The sequence below is a fragment of the Lissotriton helveticus genome, chromosome 1_1 (genome assembly GCF_964261635.1).
Source record: "Lissotriton helveticus chromosome 1_1, aLisHel1.1, whole genome shotgun sequence".
Classification (NCBI taxonomy): Eukaryota; Metazoa; Chordata; class Amphibia; order Caudata; family Salamandridae; genus Lissotriton; species Lissotriton helveticus.
This window is the reverse complement of record NC_136057.1, coordinates 54,358,650-54,374,446: the sequence shown is the minus strand read 5'-3', so window position 1 is coordinate 54,374,446 and position 15,797 is coordinate 54,358,650. Positions and strand designations below refer to the sequence as shown.

At 44.2% G+C, this 15,797-nt stretch overlaps 1 protein-coding gene across 1 annotated transcript in view; it reads left to right on the top strand.

Moving 5' to 3' along the window:
* Positions 1 to 15,797, top strand: part of LOC144767420 (uncharacterized) — a 76,692-nt gene that overhangs the window by 22,427 nt on the left and 38,468 nt on the right. Inside the window, exon 2 of the mRNA XM_078650863.1 lies at positions 161 to 1,644. Coding sequence (XP_078506989.1) covers positions 192 to 1,644 — 1,453 coding nt within the window. The 5' untranslated portion in view covers positions 161 to 191. The remainder of the gene's footprint in view (positions 1 to 160; positions 1,645 to 15,797) is intronic.

Sequence of the window (15,797 nt, the reverse complement as noted above, 5' to 3'; positions counted from 1 at the left end):
GCCTTTCATAATATATGAACTATGTTGCGGGTATTGTGAAATTTTTATGATTCCATTTTTTTCAGATTTTAGAAATTCGCAATTTTCTCTGATCAGGAGTATTTTGACCTAACTGCCCTGTGATAACGTGTTGTCTTTTCTCCTTTCCTCTCCTCTGCAGACACTTGAGACTTGAACATCAATTTACCAGAATGGGCAGAAGACGTGCTCCAGGAAAGAAAGTGACAGCACAGTGTTCATGTGAATCCGTAAGAGCCACAGTCCCGTCTTTACCTCTCCATGACGTCTCAACTTCAAGATCCCGAAATGATGCTCAGAGGGACCAGGACCTGGAACCGCTTTCGGAGAACCTGCCCCACATTATCCTTCTATCCATGCTGGAGGAGTTGGAAGCCAAACTGGATAACTTGATGAATACTGTGGAGGACGTACCTTCTAGAGTCGCTGGGCTGATTAAGAAAATCTGGATAGAAAAGGATCAAGGTTACCTAGATAATGGTGCAGTGTCTTTGGAGATGGTCTGTTCGGCGAGCATTAGAGATTGTGCTGTTAGCCAGTCTCCTGCGACACCTCAACTGGACAGGTCAGAGGAACCGAGCTTGTGTCGTCTGCCGGTGTTCTCTGATGGGCATGCACCAAAACAGGACTGTACGCTCTCCTCGCCAACTGATGTTCAAGGGTGTCCAGAGGAGCCAAACCTTTGTCTACAGCCAATGTTTCCTGATCAACATAACCCACAGCAGGACCAGTGCTTGCAACCTGGGTTTCCAGACAGAAATGGAGTACAGCAGGATTGTCCTCTATCCCGGTGCCCTCAGACAGATCCTCCATGCAGATCACAGGAGGCAAAGCTGTGTCTTCACTCGGAATTTGTTGATGGGCAGACACTACAGCAAGACCAGAGCGTACAGATGGCGTTCCCAGAAGAGTGGGAGCCAGATGAGCCCCTGAAGCAAGAACCATCCCCATTGTCTACTAATAGCTGGGACCAGCAACAGGACCTCTGCCCACACCCACTATTTCCTGAAGGACACGAACCACAGCAAAACCACCGTATACAAACCACGCTACCAGATGGGAACGGACCTGATGATCCCTTGGAGGAAGAATTGATGTGTTTTGATTTCCAAAAACCCGAGGAGAATCGCAGCCTACAACCCCTGTCACCTGATGGGATGTCATCAGACGAACACTTAGAGTCTGGGCTATTGTCCTTTGATAATTTGGGGTCACAACAAACCCAGTGCCTACAGCAACACCTATGGTTGGAGCAGGAACATTCTTATGCGCAGGATCCAAACGTGAACTATGAGCTAGAATCTATGCATCCTGAAGCACAGGAACCAGAGCAGAATGACCAGCTAGAACAGACCTGTGCAGATGCACATGGTTCAGATCAAAAGTACAAGCTAGAACCTCCCTGTACTGATGCAGAGGGTTCAGATCAGAACTACATACTTGAACCACTGCACCCTGAATCACAGCATCAACATCAGAACTGCAAGGCAGAACTGCTCTGTCCTGATGAGCGGGGTCAGTCTGTGCCTCCATCATTCCTAGGACTGAATACAAATACTGCAGATGAAGACTCAATGGAGAGAGGAAATACAAAATCACATTTAGTGGTGTTCGAAGCTACCCCAGGTATGTGTTTCACTATAAATGGACTCTTGGAGTGCATACTAACACATGTAACCTCTTCAAAATGCGAATGGGCAGATTTTAGAAAGTCTCTGAGGGGAGGATTATGGTTTGGATGGAACCCACTGAGCGATACTGACCCCCAAAGTACGAGTACACAGGGTGCAGATGTTTCCCGGCATTCTCCTTCTCTGGTTCCACACAGGACTGCATCCTTCCTGTGCAGGAACAGGCCTGGTTATGGGACCCTGCATGAGACAAATAGGCCAGTAGCTCTTCTCGTTCCTTGTTCGTCCCCATTCCAGGCTGAGGAACTGGAAATAGTGCCCGTCATGGGAGCATTTACTGGCCAGAATCACACATAATAGTCGGATGCAAGTGATGTGGTGTTCATTGAGAATAGCAGACATGAGAGGCAACTGTGTTTCTAGTTGCACAGTTACATTGGGTAAGACGCAGTTGTCTCCAGTTCCTGATATAAAAATCCTAGTCTGTATCCGGCCTCAACAGCAGGGCCCACCAGGGATGTTGTTGTCACTCCAGGGTTCTCCTGGAGTGCACACCACCTCATGATAGACAGATACACAGATACACAAAGGTTATGGAACTCTGAGGTGACTTGCAATAATCTTATTATATGCACCAGGTGGTACTTTATCCCGTATAATACATGGCCACACCATCACCTTTCCCACAAACCTTGTTGCGTAGCTCCTACATATGCAGCAGCTAACATGTTTGCAAACATGAAGAATGAACTTTAAACCTCTTGTGCAAAAGTAGAAATAAAAACTGTTAGATATTTGTTGCAAAAAGATGTTAGAAACAGTTCAATAAAAGTCCATTTAAAACAAAAAGCTGCAGTAGCTCGAAACGTGTAGAAACATGCAGAAAGATTCCACCCTTCCTTTATCTAAGGAAACTAATAAACATATTCCCTCTGCTTCTCATAGTAAACTAGTAACATACAGCAGCAGTAATAAAAGCAAAGTTCTGTTTGTTGCTTTAAACAGCTGCTTCAATTATGCTTCGTGACTTGACCTTCTTTTCACATCAGCTGCTGGCGCTGGCAGCAGGCATTGTGTCCTCAGAACTCGACTGTAATAACTTATAAAAGCCGAGTTCTGACGTCTCTTCTTCATAATCACTGACTTTGTGCATCACAAATTCCTGATTATAAAGAAATTAGAGACTTCCATTTATACAGGGATTACAGAATCCCATGTAATATAATTATATATATACATATAATAACTTTGGCACAGTTTAATGAATCTGCACAAAACTTTTTGGGATTGGCCTGGCTAGTTTCATGCAGTGTTTTTTTGTGGTCCTCAAATTAAGCCACTAGTCATTTAAGATCGAGCTAGCTGGACCTTTAGCCCATGAATGGTCCGTGCATCTGGACTCATGGACCCAAATGTAAAAATATATTGGATCCGATTGGATGAGGGTGCTTTTTTGCCCATCCATTTCGGATACGTAAACCCACAGTTGGGTCTGCGGACCTGAAGCTCCCTGATTGGCTGGCTACATCATGAACCATTACATGATGAAGAGACTTGTTCCCCGCATCCTGTAAAAATACTAAAGAAGCCATAAAGAGCCGTGGTGCCATCCTGTCTCTCCCGGGCACAGGGGCTGCCTAATGTTAAAATGTAGAAAGAAATTGCTGATTTTGAACAGAGGTTGGATTCCACATCATGTCCCTTGAGGTCCGCAAACCTTAGGCAGGTGTCTGCGCAGGCACAGTAATTGGCCTTGTATCCTGGTAGACATTTGTGATGTTCGGAGACCTGCTGCTCGGTCTGAAACCCTATCGATGTCCAATAAGGATACACAAGTTTGCAAGGGTCCGAGAACCCCAAGAAAGTGTCCGGGAACCCTTAAAAATAAAAAATAAAAAAACATAAGCCAGGCCCTTTAGGGAATCCCCTGCTGTGCCCAGGCACCGTTGAACACCTGTGCCTGCTTGGAGTTGGCTGCAGGGAACTGTTGTGTGTGTATATTGTGAGAAAAAAAACCACTGAAAACAAGCATTGGCAAAACAAATAGGTATCTCCTATCCGAAAGCTATTGGCTTTGGCAACGAGTTTTAGCCATTATGTACACCAGTGTGACTGTTGTTCGGCATGGCTAAAAGTTAGTGGCACAAGGTCGGGTGGGGTAGATAGAAGGGGGATAGATTGGGGTAGAGTGGAATGGGGTAGATTGGAGTCAAGTGGGGTAGATTGAATTGAGGTAGATTTGGGTGGAGTGGAGTAGATTGAGGTGGAGTAGGATGGATTGGGGTGGATTGGAGTGGGATAGATTGGGAAAGAGTGGGGTGGAATGAGGTAGATTGGAGTAGAGTGGGGAAGACTGGAGTGGAGTAGATTAGAGTGCAGTATATTGGGGTAGTTTGGATTGCGGTACATTGGACTGGCGTAGAATGGAGTGGAGTTATATAGAGTGGTGTAGGGTAGATTGGGTTGGGGTGGGGTAGAGTGTGGTGGAATTGATTGGAGTAGATCCGAGTAGGGTAAATTGAATGGGTTAGATTGGGATAAGTAAGTTTGAGATGGAGTGGGGTAGGGTAGATTGGAGTAGGGTGGAGTGGATTAGATTCAACTGGAATGAGGTAGGTTTGGGTAGAGTGGGGTGGAGTGGAATTGGATAGATTGGAGTGGAGTGTTATGGGGTAGATTAGGGTGTAGTGGAATGGGGTAGATTGGGTGGATTGTAGTAGGGTGGTTTGGATGGAGTGGGGTAGATTGGATTGAGTGGGGTAGATTGGATGAAGTGGGGAGGGATAGATTGGGTGGAGTGGGGTAGATTACAGTGGAGTACAGTAGATTATGGTAGATTAGAGTTGGGTAGATTGTGGTAGGAGTGTAAATTAGTTGAATAGATTGCAGTTTGATAAATTGAAATGGAGTTGGGTAAATTGGACTGAAGTAGAGTGAGGTAGATTGAGGTGAAGTCAGTTAGATTGGAGTAGATTAGAGTTGAGGTAGATTGAAGTGGAGTGGGGTAGACTGGGGTATATTGGAGCAGAGTGGGGTAAATCTGAGTGGAGTGCTGTAGATTGGGGTGGAGTCGGGTAGATTGGGTTAGATTGAGTGTATTAGGGTAGATTGGAGTGGAATGGGGTAGATTGAGTTAGAGTGGGGTAGATTGCGGTGGTTAAATTGGGAATGGATAGATTGGAATGGGGTGAATTGGAGTGGGATGGATTGGGGTACTTTTTAGTGGAGTGGAGTGGGGTGGATTGGAGTGGAGTGGAGTGGGGTGGAGTGGGGTAAGTGGTGTGGAGTAGAGGGGTGTGGAGTGTTGTTTCATGGAGTGAGTGGCATTGATTGGAGTGGAGTGGTGTGGAGTTGAGTGGCGTAGTGTGGAGTATACTTGGTGTGGTTGCGCACTGCCATTACAGACAACACATTTGCAATTGAAATGATCATTACATTTACACCGAAATATGGTTTTACTGCACATAAATGATAATGTTTGCAAATGTCATCCCCTAGTGTATTAATGTGTTTCAATCTTATTCAAATATTCTTCTCCACACTTCAGTAATACAAAACAAATGTGCTTCATTTGTACTAATTCTGATATATTCTGAAACATCAGCACAGTTCTTTTTTTTAGGTCTTGCCGCAACAGCGCTTAACGTTGTGGGCTTACTGCCCACCCATTGCTTTTTATTTGTTTCTTTAAATCACGTTTAAACAGCCTAGCTTCCAAATGGCTAATCTTTCCTACTTGTCCCTCCTTTTCGTAGATTGTTCCCTCCCACGGAGCACCGTCCCGTTACTTGTATCCTTGCAAAGGTCCCATATTATCAACTGCTTTAGGCACTTTTTCTTTTTTCTTTGTCTAAGAGCACTTCATATGCGCACTTTTTTCACTCACTCCAAGCTTTTTTGTAAACGGCTGTAATTCTTGTTCATATCTCGCCACATTTTCTGTTCATTCACAGACCGAGATCAAATGTCAGATGATGTTTCCCCTAAACAGCCTGTTCTTTCTCTGACTTCAAAGTAAGAGAGCCAGTTCCTCACCGTCTTACTCATCACTGCTTTCCTTCTCTTATTGCTTGTTATTTATAAAAGCAAATTACTTCATTTTCTTGCCTTCGCCACCTCCCCTTTGCATAATGGTAGCAGCCGTTTCAACTAAAGTGCACATGTCTACTGCTGCCGACCAGAAACTTCACTGTCGACTGTAAAGTTGGCACCCAAGGTACTGGAAGGACGGCTTGGGGTGGAGGGGACATTGGCATGTACATAGGGCCGTGCCATTGAAGCATCTCCTGGCAGCTCCCACCAGCAGCATCATGACGCGACCCTGCCCCATCTGTACAACGTTTCCGGGCCGAAAGCAGTATAGGATAATAGCTATAAATTCTGTAACCAGTCTGTTTGCTACGTACAATCCACTGTACTAAATGATATGAGGTCTTCTTAGTACTTGTATTTCTAAAATGTCAATTGTTGTAATATTTAGGACACATACTATTGTAATGCAAGTTGATCTCTAGTAATGTTTAGGACATGTATTATTTGTAAAGTAGAAATGCTTTCCACTTAAAATTGAATATATGTACTTGGTAGTTTGTTTAAAGGACTAATCAAACCAAATGTCAGAAGTACAATGCTATAGAATTGTGAAGCACTCTGATACCCAGTTGGGTCATGTTTGCGCTATATAAAACACTGAATTAATAAATAAATAACACACCTGAGTGCGGGGAGATCCCCTCCACACACACACCTGGTGCCTGCTGTGAAGAAGGTGTGTGAGGGCTGAAAAATTACCTTCATGCCCTGCAAGGCCAGCGCCCTCGATGCTGCCTGCGTGGTGGCCATATTGAAGCAGAAAATCACCAGGACATCTCAGGCATTTACACCCAATACCATGGAAGACGGCAAGCCCGTAGGCGGATTTGGAAATTATTGGGCACTTTGCTAGTGGTATCTTGAGGAAAATAATTAAATACCGGCGGCGAGGCCAAACTACTTTTCAAAAATAACATACTCACACTGGGGAGAGATTTCTCAGGCTCTGATTGTGGACTGGGATTGCCTGCAACAGAGAGCAACCATTTGTAGCTTCTTATCAGACTAATAGTCCCCTTTCCCGGCATTCAGAAAAAAATTTAATATCAGCATTTTTAGGTGCAGCACCTACGGAGCTTATTGATGGCACAGTAATAACTCTCTATTCCCGGCATTCTATTTTCATTAATCATATCCACCACATTTGATTGAAATTCAAAGGGTAGGCCTCAGTAATTACGTGTCAATCGTTATAACCCGGCAAAATGCAGTAGGATATTTCTTTTTTGACTGATGGTGTGGGACACTGCTAAAACTCATTTGCAAAGTCAGTAGGTTCGCAAGGCAAGACCAATTGGCTTTGCCAGTGCTTGTTTTTTGTTGTGTGCTAGGAAAAAAATCTTACACCTTCTCCTCTTGTATGGATACTCAGCAGAATTGTCACATACATTCTCTCATTTTGAAGTCATAGGAAGAAAAGTAAACATCAAACTTTCTCAAAGAGAGAGATTGACATTTGACCTCTGTCTTTGAATGCACTGCAAATGTGACAAGATAAAAACAAGATTTAAAGGCCTTTTTACAGAAAGCTTGTTTGTGGAAGAATACAGTAAACAAGGTTTGGGCAGCAGGAGGGACGGATGTGAATTACAAACCACAAATCCAATTGTAAGGAATCTGTGGAATGTATTCCCACTGATGCTTTCTGAATGTCCCCAAGATGTCTTTAGCGCTGTCTGGTAGTCTTGGATCAAAAGCACGAAGGTCACGTTGAAGTTATTATTGGGATTGCTTTTAACATCTTAATTTATTTTTAAAAATTATTTGCAACTCACTTAAACCATGGTGTCTCTCTCTCTCTCTCTCTCTCTCTCTCTCTCTCCCTCTCTTTCTCTGTTTCCCTTTCTTTCTATCCTTCTCTCTTTCTTTGTCTCTCTCTTTCTCTCTCCTTCTCTCTCTCTGTCACTCTTTCTCTGTTTCTCTTTCTCTTTCTTTCTATCTTTCTTCCTTTCTATTTCTCTTTCTCTCTCACTCTCTCTCTCTCTTCTGCTCTTCCTTCTTTCCCTCCCATGTACTTTGTGGTTATAAGAGTTTCTTTTGCAAAGCAATTATTTCTTTGCTAATAATTTTGGAATCTTTTGACAAATATGCGCAAACTTTTCAAAAAGAGTTTTTTTCTGGTTCCACTTTATTATACCAAATGTGTTTATTTTTGTGGTTTTATATAGTGCAATCTTAGCTGAAGGGCATTGAAGCACTTTTCTAAAGAAGAAAGACCAAAATGCAGATTAGATGTGCCATAAAATAACAGATAAGCAATAGACTAATCCCACAGATCACGTCAGGGGAGAAAGTTCAAACAGTTAATATCTGAATACATTAGAAAAGTGGATACAGAAAAGCGATCACAGATTTATTATTTAGAGTGTCTCTCAAATAGGAGGATTTTGAGTTTATAATTGTGGCAAGACTTGTGGTTGTTCAAGGAGGTTGTGGGAGGGAGTTCCAGATCCTTGTAGCGCTGGCAGAGAAGGCGGGCTTTATAAAGCGTTCTTGCCTGAATGTCGCTTGTTCCAACAGAAGGACTTTACGAATTCGCGATCCTTGTTCAGATCCAGAGATTTTGAGTTTTTCTACCAAGTAGGAGGGTGTGGAGTTGTGGAGGGCTTTGTGGGTGATGCATTCAGTGTTACATTGGTCTGTTGCTTCAATTGGAAGCCATTGTGGGATGCGTAGTATAGAAGAAATGTGATTTAAAAACTTTGTGACCTGTCACAAAGTGGATAACTGTATGAAGCATTTCTCTCAGTGATGATAATTTTCTCAGGGAAGGCCAGACAGGAAAGAGTTCCAATAATCCAGTCTGAAAAGTAGCAGCGTATGGACTACTAAGTTTGTCAGGCACTCTTGTGCTTTGATGAGACATGCTTCTGAAGGTAAATGAGAATAAATATAGGTCTGTAATTGTTAAGGTTGTTCTAGTCGGCGTCTGTGTTGTTTGATTAGGGGGTGACTTGGCCGAGTTTGAGGGAGGTTAGCATGGGGCTTCTCGAAAAGGAGGAGTTGATGATTTTGGTCCATGCAGGCGAGATATGATGTGACTGTGATTATTGACACGCTCAGGAGGGAGGGGATCAGAAATGTTCGATGTTGGTTTCATGCAAGCGAGTAATTGGAGCACTTCTTCTTAAAGGACATCGTCTAATTCAGTCCAGCTGGCATAGGGTGAGTTTGGTGAGACGACCATTAGTTGGAGGTAGGCCCTTGGGTAGACCCTCTTTGCTAGGGGGACATCTTTGGTGTAGGACGGAGAGATGGGTGGGTCAAGAGAGATTTCAATGTTTGATATTTTTTCAGAGAAGAATGTTGCAAACTCTTCGCAGCGCATGGTAGAGTCATTTATTGAGTGTTGAGGGAAAGAGGAGGTTTGTTGTTTGATGATGTTGAGAAGGCCATTAGGTTCCTAGAAGGGTCAAGTTGGGCTCAGAAGAAGGGGGATTTTTCTCTGAAGATGTGTGTTTTGTATTTTATGCGTTTAGCTCCCGATATCGCAAGATGTGTTAACAAGGGTTGTTGTCTCCAGTTTCTTTCAGCCAACCGGAGTTGTTGCCTCTTTGTTAAGGTCTTTGTTAAACCACGATGTGGAAGGGATACTTCTTGATTTCTTGAGTTTCAAAGGGGCGTCTATGTCACGTAGTTCTCCCATTTTTCTGTTGTAGTGGGCAGTGAGATCATCACCTTGTAATTTGGGAACTGACTGATGCTTCTAACTCTGCCTGGGAGATTCAATGTATGTTCCTCGCCCAGTGCTTGTGCCGGGTATTTTGGGGGTGGGCCTTTGGTTCGATGGCATTGAGATTGAAAAGAATTAGGTGGTGGTGAGTCCAGTCAGTGGGTAGGATAGAGCGGAGGGATAAGGTGTTCTGCTTAGAGATGATTGCATCAAGTGTAGTGTAGTTCCTCTATTCACAATAGGCTCTGCGCATTGGAATAACATATACTCTAGTTTAGACGTAGGACTGAGGTCGACTAGGTCTCTAACGAATATATTAAACTTAATTGTGAGTGCCAGCTAGCACAGAGGTCACTAGAAACGTTCTCGAATAGACAAGAAGGGATTCGTTTCAGTTTAAGTTTATTGCTTGATTATTTAAAATCATTACAAAAACCCCCCCTAGCAAAAAGATGAATAAAATACATCTGCACATGCAGCTAAGATTGTTATTATACGAGCGAAAAAGAAAACAATTGTACAATAAACAGTTTTAAAATCCAGTTATATAAGAGAAATAACGAGTATGTACCCTCAATTTAATGTGTGGGGAGGTATTTCACGAGATTATATTTAGTCAGTAAATGCTTGCAATAGGTAACTATTGACAAGTTTCATATATTTGACTCCTCTAGGCCAGGATGCATGTTGAACCCTCCAACCACCTTATCACTGCTTGTCTGCTAGATCGAATGTTCAATTTAATGAAAATCGCCTTTAGGTACTGTCTCCTTTGGCTTAGCATGGCTGGACAAGCACATAACAAATGGATCAGGGTTTCTTTTTTGAATCCACATAATCGACAAGCTTCTGTTTTAAAAGCTGGCATCCATGAGGGAGATAAGTCCTTGGAGTCATGCACACCCATCCTGAACTTTAAAAAGCATATCTTTAAATAAGTACTGAAATGGGCAGACAAATAGGCTTGCGGCTTTGATGTCCTATATGAGTTTATAACTGTCCAAGCGCCATTTTATCTTCCAGTAAAGATTTCTTTTTGGTGGCGACGTTAACTGTTTTGTTAAAAAAAACTCTATCCATCATATTGTCCCATGCTGGTTGAAGTTCCAAACTGGCCAGGGAGGTACTCAGGAAGCTCCCCCAAGAGTTTGGCATTTCTTGCTCCTTCTGTGACCTAACTTCGTCCCAGCAGAGTCTGTTCAATGTGCCCACTTCAGATGATCGGAGAGTGTGGCAGAATTTAATAAAGTTGCTCATTCCCCTGTATTTTTGATCCTGGAGCCCAAATTCCAGTCTTACCTGGGCAGGCGAGGCGCATTTTGGCAAATCTAAAACCAATTTGTAGATTTTTGACTGTAACTCGTTCTGTAAATGCGAATCTTTGCCACACCAGGGAACCAGGCCATAGGACAAGCTGGGCTGGATTTGGGCAGCCATTACTTTTAACAGATGGGAATGATTTGGGCAATCCAGTTTTCTCCGCATTAATCTGTAAGCATAGATCAGAGACTGAGTCTTTGCTCTAAGAGCCAGTTTGTGTTCTTTGTGGCTTGTACCCTGCCCAAGTGTTACATCCAAGTATTTGTATGAGCTTTTTTCTTCTACATGAGCCCCCTTGACCATCCATTTAAAGTTTAGTTTTCTACTGTCAACTAGGCGGACGACTTTTGTTTTAGCTTTTTTTATCTCCAGCTGTTCCGTGTCCAAGTAGAATGCCAGGTTATTTATTGATCTCTGTAACCCCACTGGGGTTTGGCTCAGCAAGACTATGTCGTCTTCGTATTGGAGGATTGCGAGTGGCTCATTGGCCAATTTCGCGGGGTGGCAATCGGGGTTTTCAAAATGTGTGGCAATATCTGATAAATACAGGTTAAAAAGGCTGGGGGTCAAAACGCAGCCTTGTTTCAACCCGCCTTGAGTGTGAATACTTGCGGTGGTGCTCAGCCCGTTTCCCAGCTTGACTCTTGTCCAAGTATCAGAGTACAAGGTTATGATAGCAGAGAGGAGTGCGTTCGGAAGGCCCCATCTTTTGAGTTTGTTCCATAAATGACTCCGGCTCACTCTATCAAATGCAGATTTGATGTCCACGAAACAGGCAAAGAGGCGGAGTTTCCTTCTTTGCGCCTGTTCCGTCAAGAGGGCTAAAGTTGTGAGGTTCGATTGAGTGCCCATGCCTTGCCTGAATCCTGTTATGAATTTAGGGGATGATGTTTTTTTCCTCCATCCAGGCTTGTAAATGGATCAGTCGGGACGAAGCATATAATTTTGCCTCCACGTCAATCAAAGAGATTAGTCTGTAGTTCCCCGGTTTGCCGTGATCTCCCTTTTTGTATATGGGGTGGATTATAGTCCCCCTTCAGGAAACTGGGATGTTAGAAAACGTGTAAATCTCATTGAAAACTGGGGTAAGGATTTCTGACCACATCTCTGGATTGTTCCTGAAAATTGCATTTGGTATTCCATTTGGCCCAGCTGCTCCCTCAGACTTTATTTTATTTATGAGTCTGCTTAGGTCTTTCACGTTAGTCAGGGGGCTTTGTTAATTGAAAAACGAGTTCAGATGGAGTAAGTTATCTTTTGGTGTAGCGTAACTGGATCCGTCTTGAGCATCCATTTGGTCATGGTGTGGCTCCTGATGTAATTGTTCAGGACTCCTCGTGGGATTATTGAACAGGGTGTTTACGTGATCTGTCCAAATTTCTGCGCCGATTCCTGCCTCTGCTGAAGTGTTGTACCAGCTGTTAATGTGTTAATGATCCCCCAGAAATCGCTACTGTTGGGTTTTTTGCTGGCTATTAATAGTTGTTGCCAGATTGATTCTTTATACGCTGATTTTGCTTTTCCCAAGTTCTTTCTGTAAGCACTCCTTAGTGTTTGCAATTTTGTTTTTTCTTGCTTTAGGCCCTTTTCTCCCTCACGGGATAGGCGTCGCACTTCCCTCGCGATCTCTCTTTTGCGCATTTTGAGATCACGATTGAACCAAGGCTCCCTTCTGAGTGTTTTTATTGACCTGTGTGGATTGGGAGCCGGGAAGGTTTGAAGCAAAAACTCTTCCAATTGCTCCCAATGGTTTACGTGCGCCTGTTCTTGACCTGGGCCTTGGGTCTCATTATAGGCCTTTACTTTCTCCTCCATGAACTGTGGGGTCACTCCTCGCCATTTTACTTTGCACAAATTGAACGTTTCTGGCTGCTGCATGATGGCACTGCGCTTTTGAGCAATTATTATACTGTTCTTCAGATTCAAAGTCAGCGGCAGGTGGTCGCTTTCTGCTCGTGGAATTATTCTGAAACTGTTTATCTCTGAGAACAGATTTTTGATAGTTATTATAAAGTCTATTGTCGAGGCGGCCTTTCCGCTCAAGTATGTGGCCGCAGGGGGCGAATCCCACTGGGGTTTGCCATTCATGATTATCAGGTCAAGTGCTGCTAATTTGCATACAAAGTCGGACGCACCCTGTGGAGCTTTACTGTTTCTTGCCCATTTGGACGCTAAAAGATTGGTATTAAAGTCGCCGGCGATCACCATACTGTTGAAAATGGCAATGTATGTGTACATAAGCGACGTTCATTTGTGTTCACTGTACCCCTTGTTGTAAGCAAAACGAATAATTACGAAACACTGACTGTGTTATCCCGCCGGCATAAGACCCATGCACATATGTACACGACAGCTATTTTAGGCACCATGGCCTCTCTGACCATTTGCTAAACCCCCGACACCCCTCCCCGCGCGCACTGCTCATGCATCGGCCACAAGACCCTCTCCCTCTGCGTGACCCTGCTCTAGAAGTAGCACTCCTGCTTGACCCACACCCCCCCATTTCCTCCCAGGAACACCCTTCCCCTCAGCTGACAACCCCCCCGGCGGCACTTGGCCTCTCGACCCGGTCCCAAGTCCTAAAACCAAGCCTCGTGGATGTACATCCCCCTTTTCCCTGCGCAGCATAACAAAACCGTGATACACCAACCGAAGTGTCCGACCTTATCACCTGACCAACCTTTGACCTGATCATCCCCTCCTGTCCTCGTGCCCTGTAGGAATGTCCAGCTGAGAGGTCACAATCTCTTGTTACATTCAGGAGGGGAGGATGACATCTGAGCGACTGGTATGGGAATAGGCCTGAAGCTGGGATTCCAAGCATGCCTTTTCCCTACTTCAAAGCGTCTTTATTGTAATAAGGAATGTTTGTGCATCATAAACATGTGTATAAAAGACGAAGCCTCAGAGAACTTGTTAGAGCACCTCCTGAAGACACTATGCGAGTGTCCGAAATGACAGGCTCTCCTCATGAGAAATAAAACTCTATTTTTGTCTTCCTGCTTCCAGCGCCCGTCTCTTTATTTGGTAATTGTTCAAGATGGGAACTAAGAGGCGTCCTGCGCCAGCAGCCTGGGCATCAGGTGCGATATGGGCTGACTTTTCCTCAATTGGCGCCCTAACGCGGGGTCCATCAGCGACATAAGGTCCGGTAAGAGAGGTCCAGACAATGGGGTGAACATCTAAACGATTGGAGTATACCTGCCTTGAGAGGGCCCTCGTCCGGCTGCCGATTGAATGAACTTCACCGATTCTGAACGGACCTCTCTCAAGTGACCTACTGTCCTGACTGGAATCCCACAGGAATGCTGCGGTAAAAACATGGAGAAAGAGAACGATGGGGCGCTGGAAAAAGGAAGGCGAAGAATTGCCCACATGATCCGGTCCGGGTAAGGTTAAGTAGGACGTCTTTACGTCTGATTGGTAGGATGGCTTACCCATCTGATTGATTGATTGATTGTTTTGGAATCAGTATTTAAAATACTGGTATTGTTCATTGATTGGTTCATTTAGCCTCGGTTGCTACTTGAAGTATTGGTTCTCTTGGAGACATTCTCTGTTTGCAAACAGCGACGAATAGGAACGTTCCTCTCTCTTTGCAAATAGTGAAGGATAGGTAATGCGGACTTTTGTCCCCCGTTGTAATCCGTCATGCCTATTTTTCTCCCCACTGATTGATTGGTTGCTCTGTTGCTCTTTGAGACATTCGCTGTCTGCAAACGGGGAAGAATAGGAATATTCTGTCTCCCTTTGCAGATAGTGAAGGATAGGTAATGCAGACTTTTGTTCCCGTTGTAATCCGTCATGCCTATTTTTCTCCCCATTGATTGTTTGTTATCGGTTTTTATCGATTATTGCTCTTTGAGATATTCCCTGTCTACAAACGGGGAAGAATAGGAATATTCTGCCTCCCTTTGCAGATAGTGAAGGATAGGTAATGCAGACTTTTGTCCCCGTTGTAATCCGTCATGCCTGTTTTTTTCTCCCCACTGATTGATTGATTGTCTGGACATTTATTGTTCAAGGAATAGTTCTTTTGAGGCATTCTCTGTTTGCAAATAACGTGGAATAGAAATGTTCTGTCTAGTCTTTGCAAGTAAGGAAGGGTAGGTAATGCGGACCTTTGTCCCCCGTTGTAATCTGTCATGCCTATCTACTCCCCACTGATTGATAAACCAGTTCCACCCGGACCATTTATTGGAGGTAGGTCATCTGGCTCGGCCAGGAGGGTACCCCTAATACACAAGGACAAATATAAAAATGCGGATTAGCCGCTGTATCGTGCTAGCAAATAAAAGAGAAAAAAAAAATATATAAAAATCGTTAGGGAAAAGAAAAGGAATAGAGTGAAATCAGTAGGCCGCTGATGAGATCTCTTTTTTTAACCTCGCTGAAATAGAAACATAGGGAACAACCCCTCAGAAAATATGAAACTGGTGAGGAAAGCCGAACTCAACGCTATAACTTCGAGACAGTTTGGCTCCACCACCCACCCCGCCCAATTAACGACAAAACTTAGGCGAATAATAGAAAAATATATAACACTCTAGCGAAGTAACATGTGAACACGTTTTATTTTTTTAACAAACAAGAAAAAAAACATTTAAGCAACTATTTACATGACAAACGGCTGCAACGACAAACGAAACCCACAATGCATTCCGCCTTCTGCCTGACGCCGTTCCAGTCCTTCCTTCCCCAAAGTAGCAATGTTGGGCTACTTTGGGCTACTTTCTAGTAGTCTTTGGGCGTTTTTAAGTCTACAAAAACCGTCAGGGGCGGTGGGGAGGAAGGACCACTACGCGAATAGCCCAAAGGCGGCGCCACACGCCAAGGCCTGTCCCCCGGATGAACCAAGGGACCCGTTCCTGGGGCCAGGGCGAAGAAGCGTCCGGCCGCCATCGGCTGTGGGCCCGGCCCGAAACGTGCCAGGCGTCCCCACTTCTTTCATAATGGCTGCGACAACACTGGGGGGGGATGTCTTGCACATGCCTCCGATCCCCCCCCCCTCATCCTCATCGCCTGGTCCAGCCATAACAAATGTCAAGCGAGACGCCGTGGGG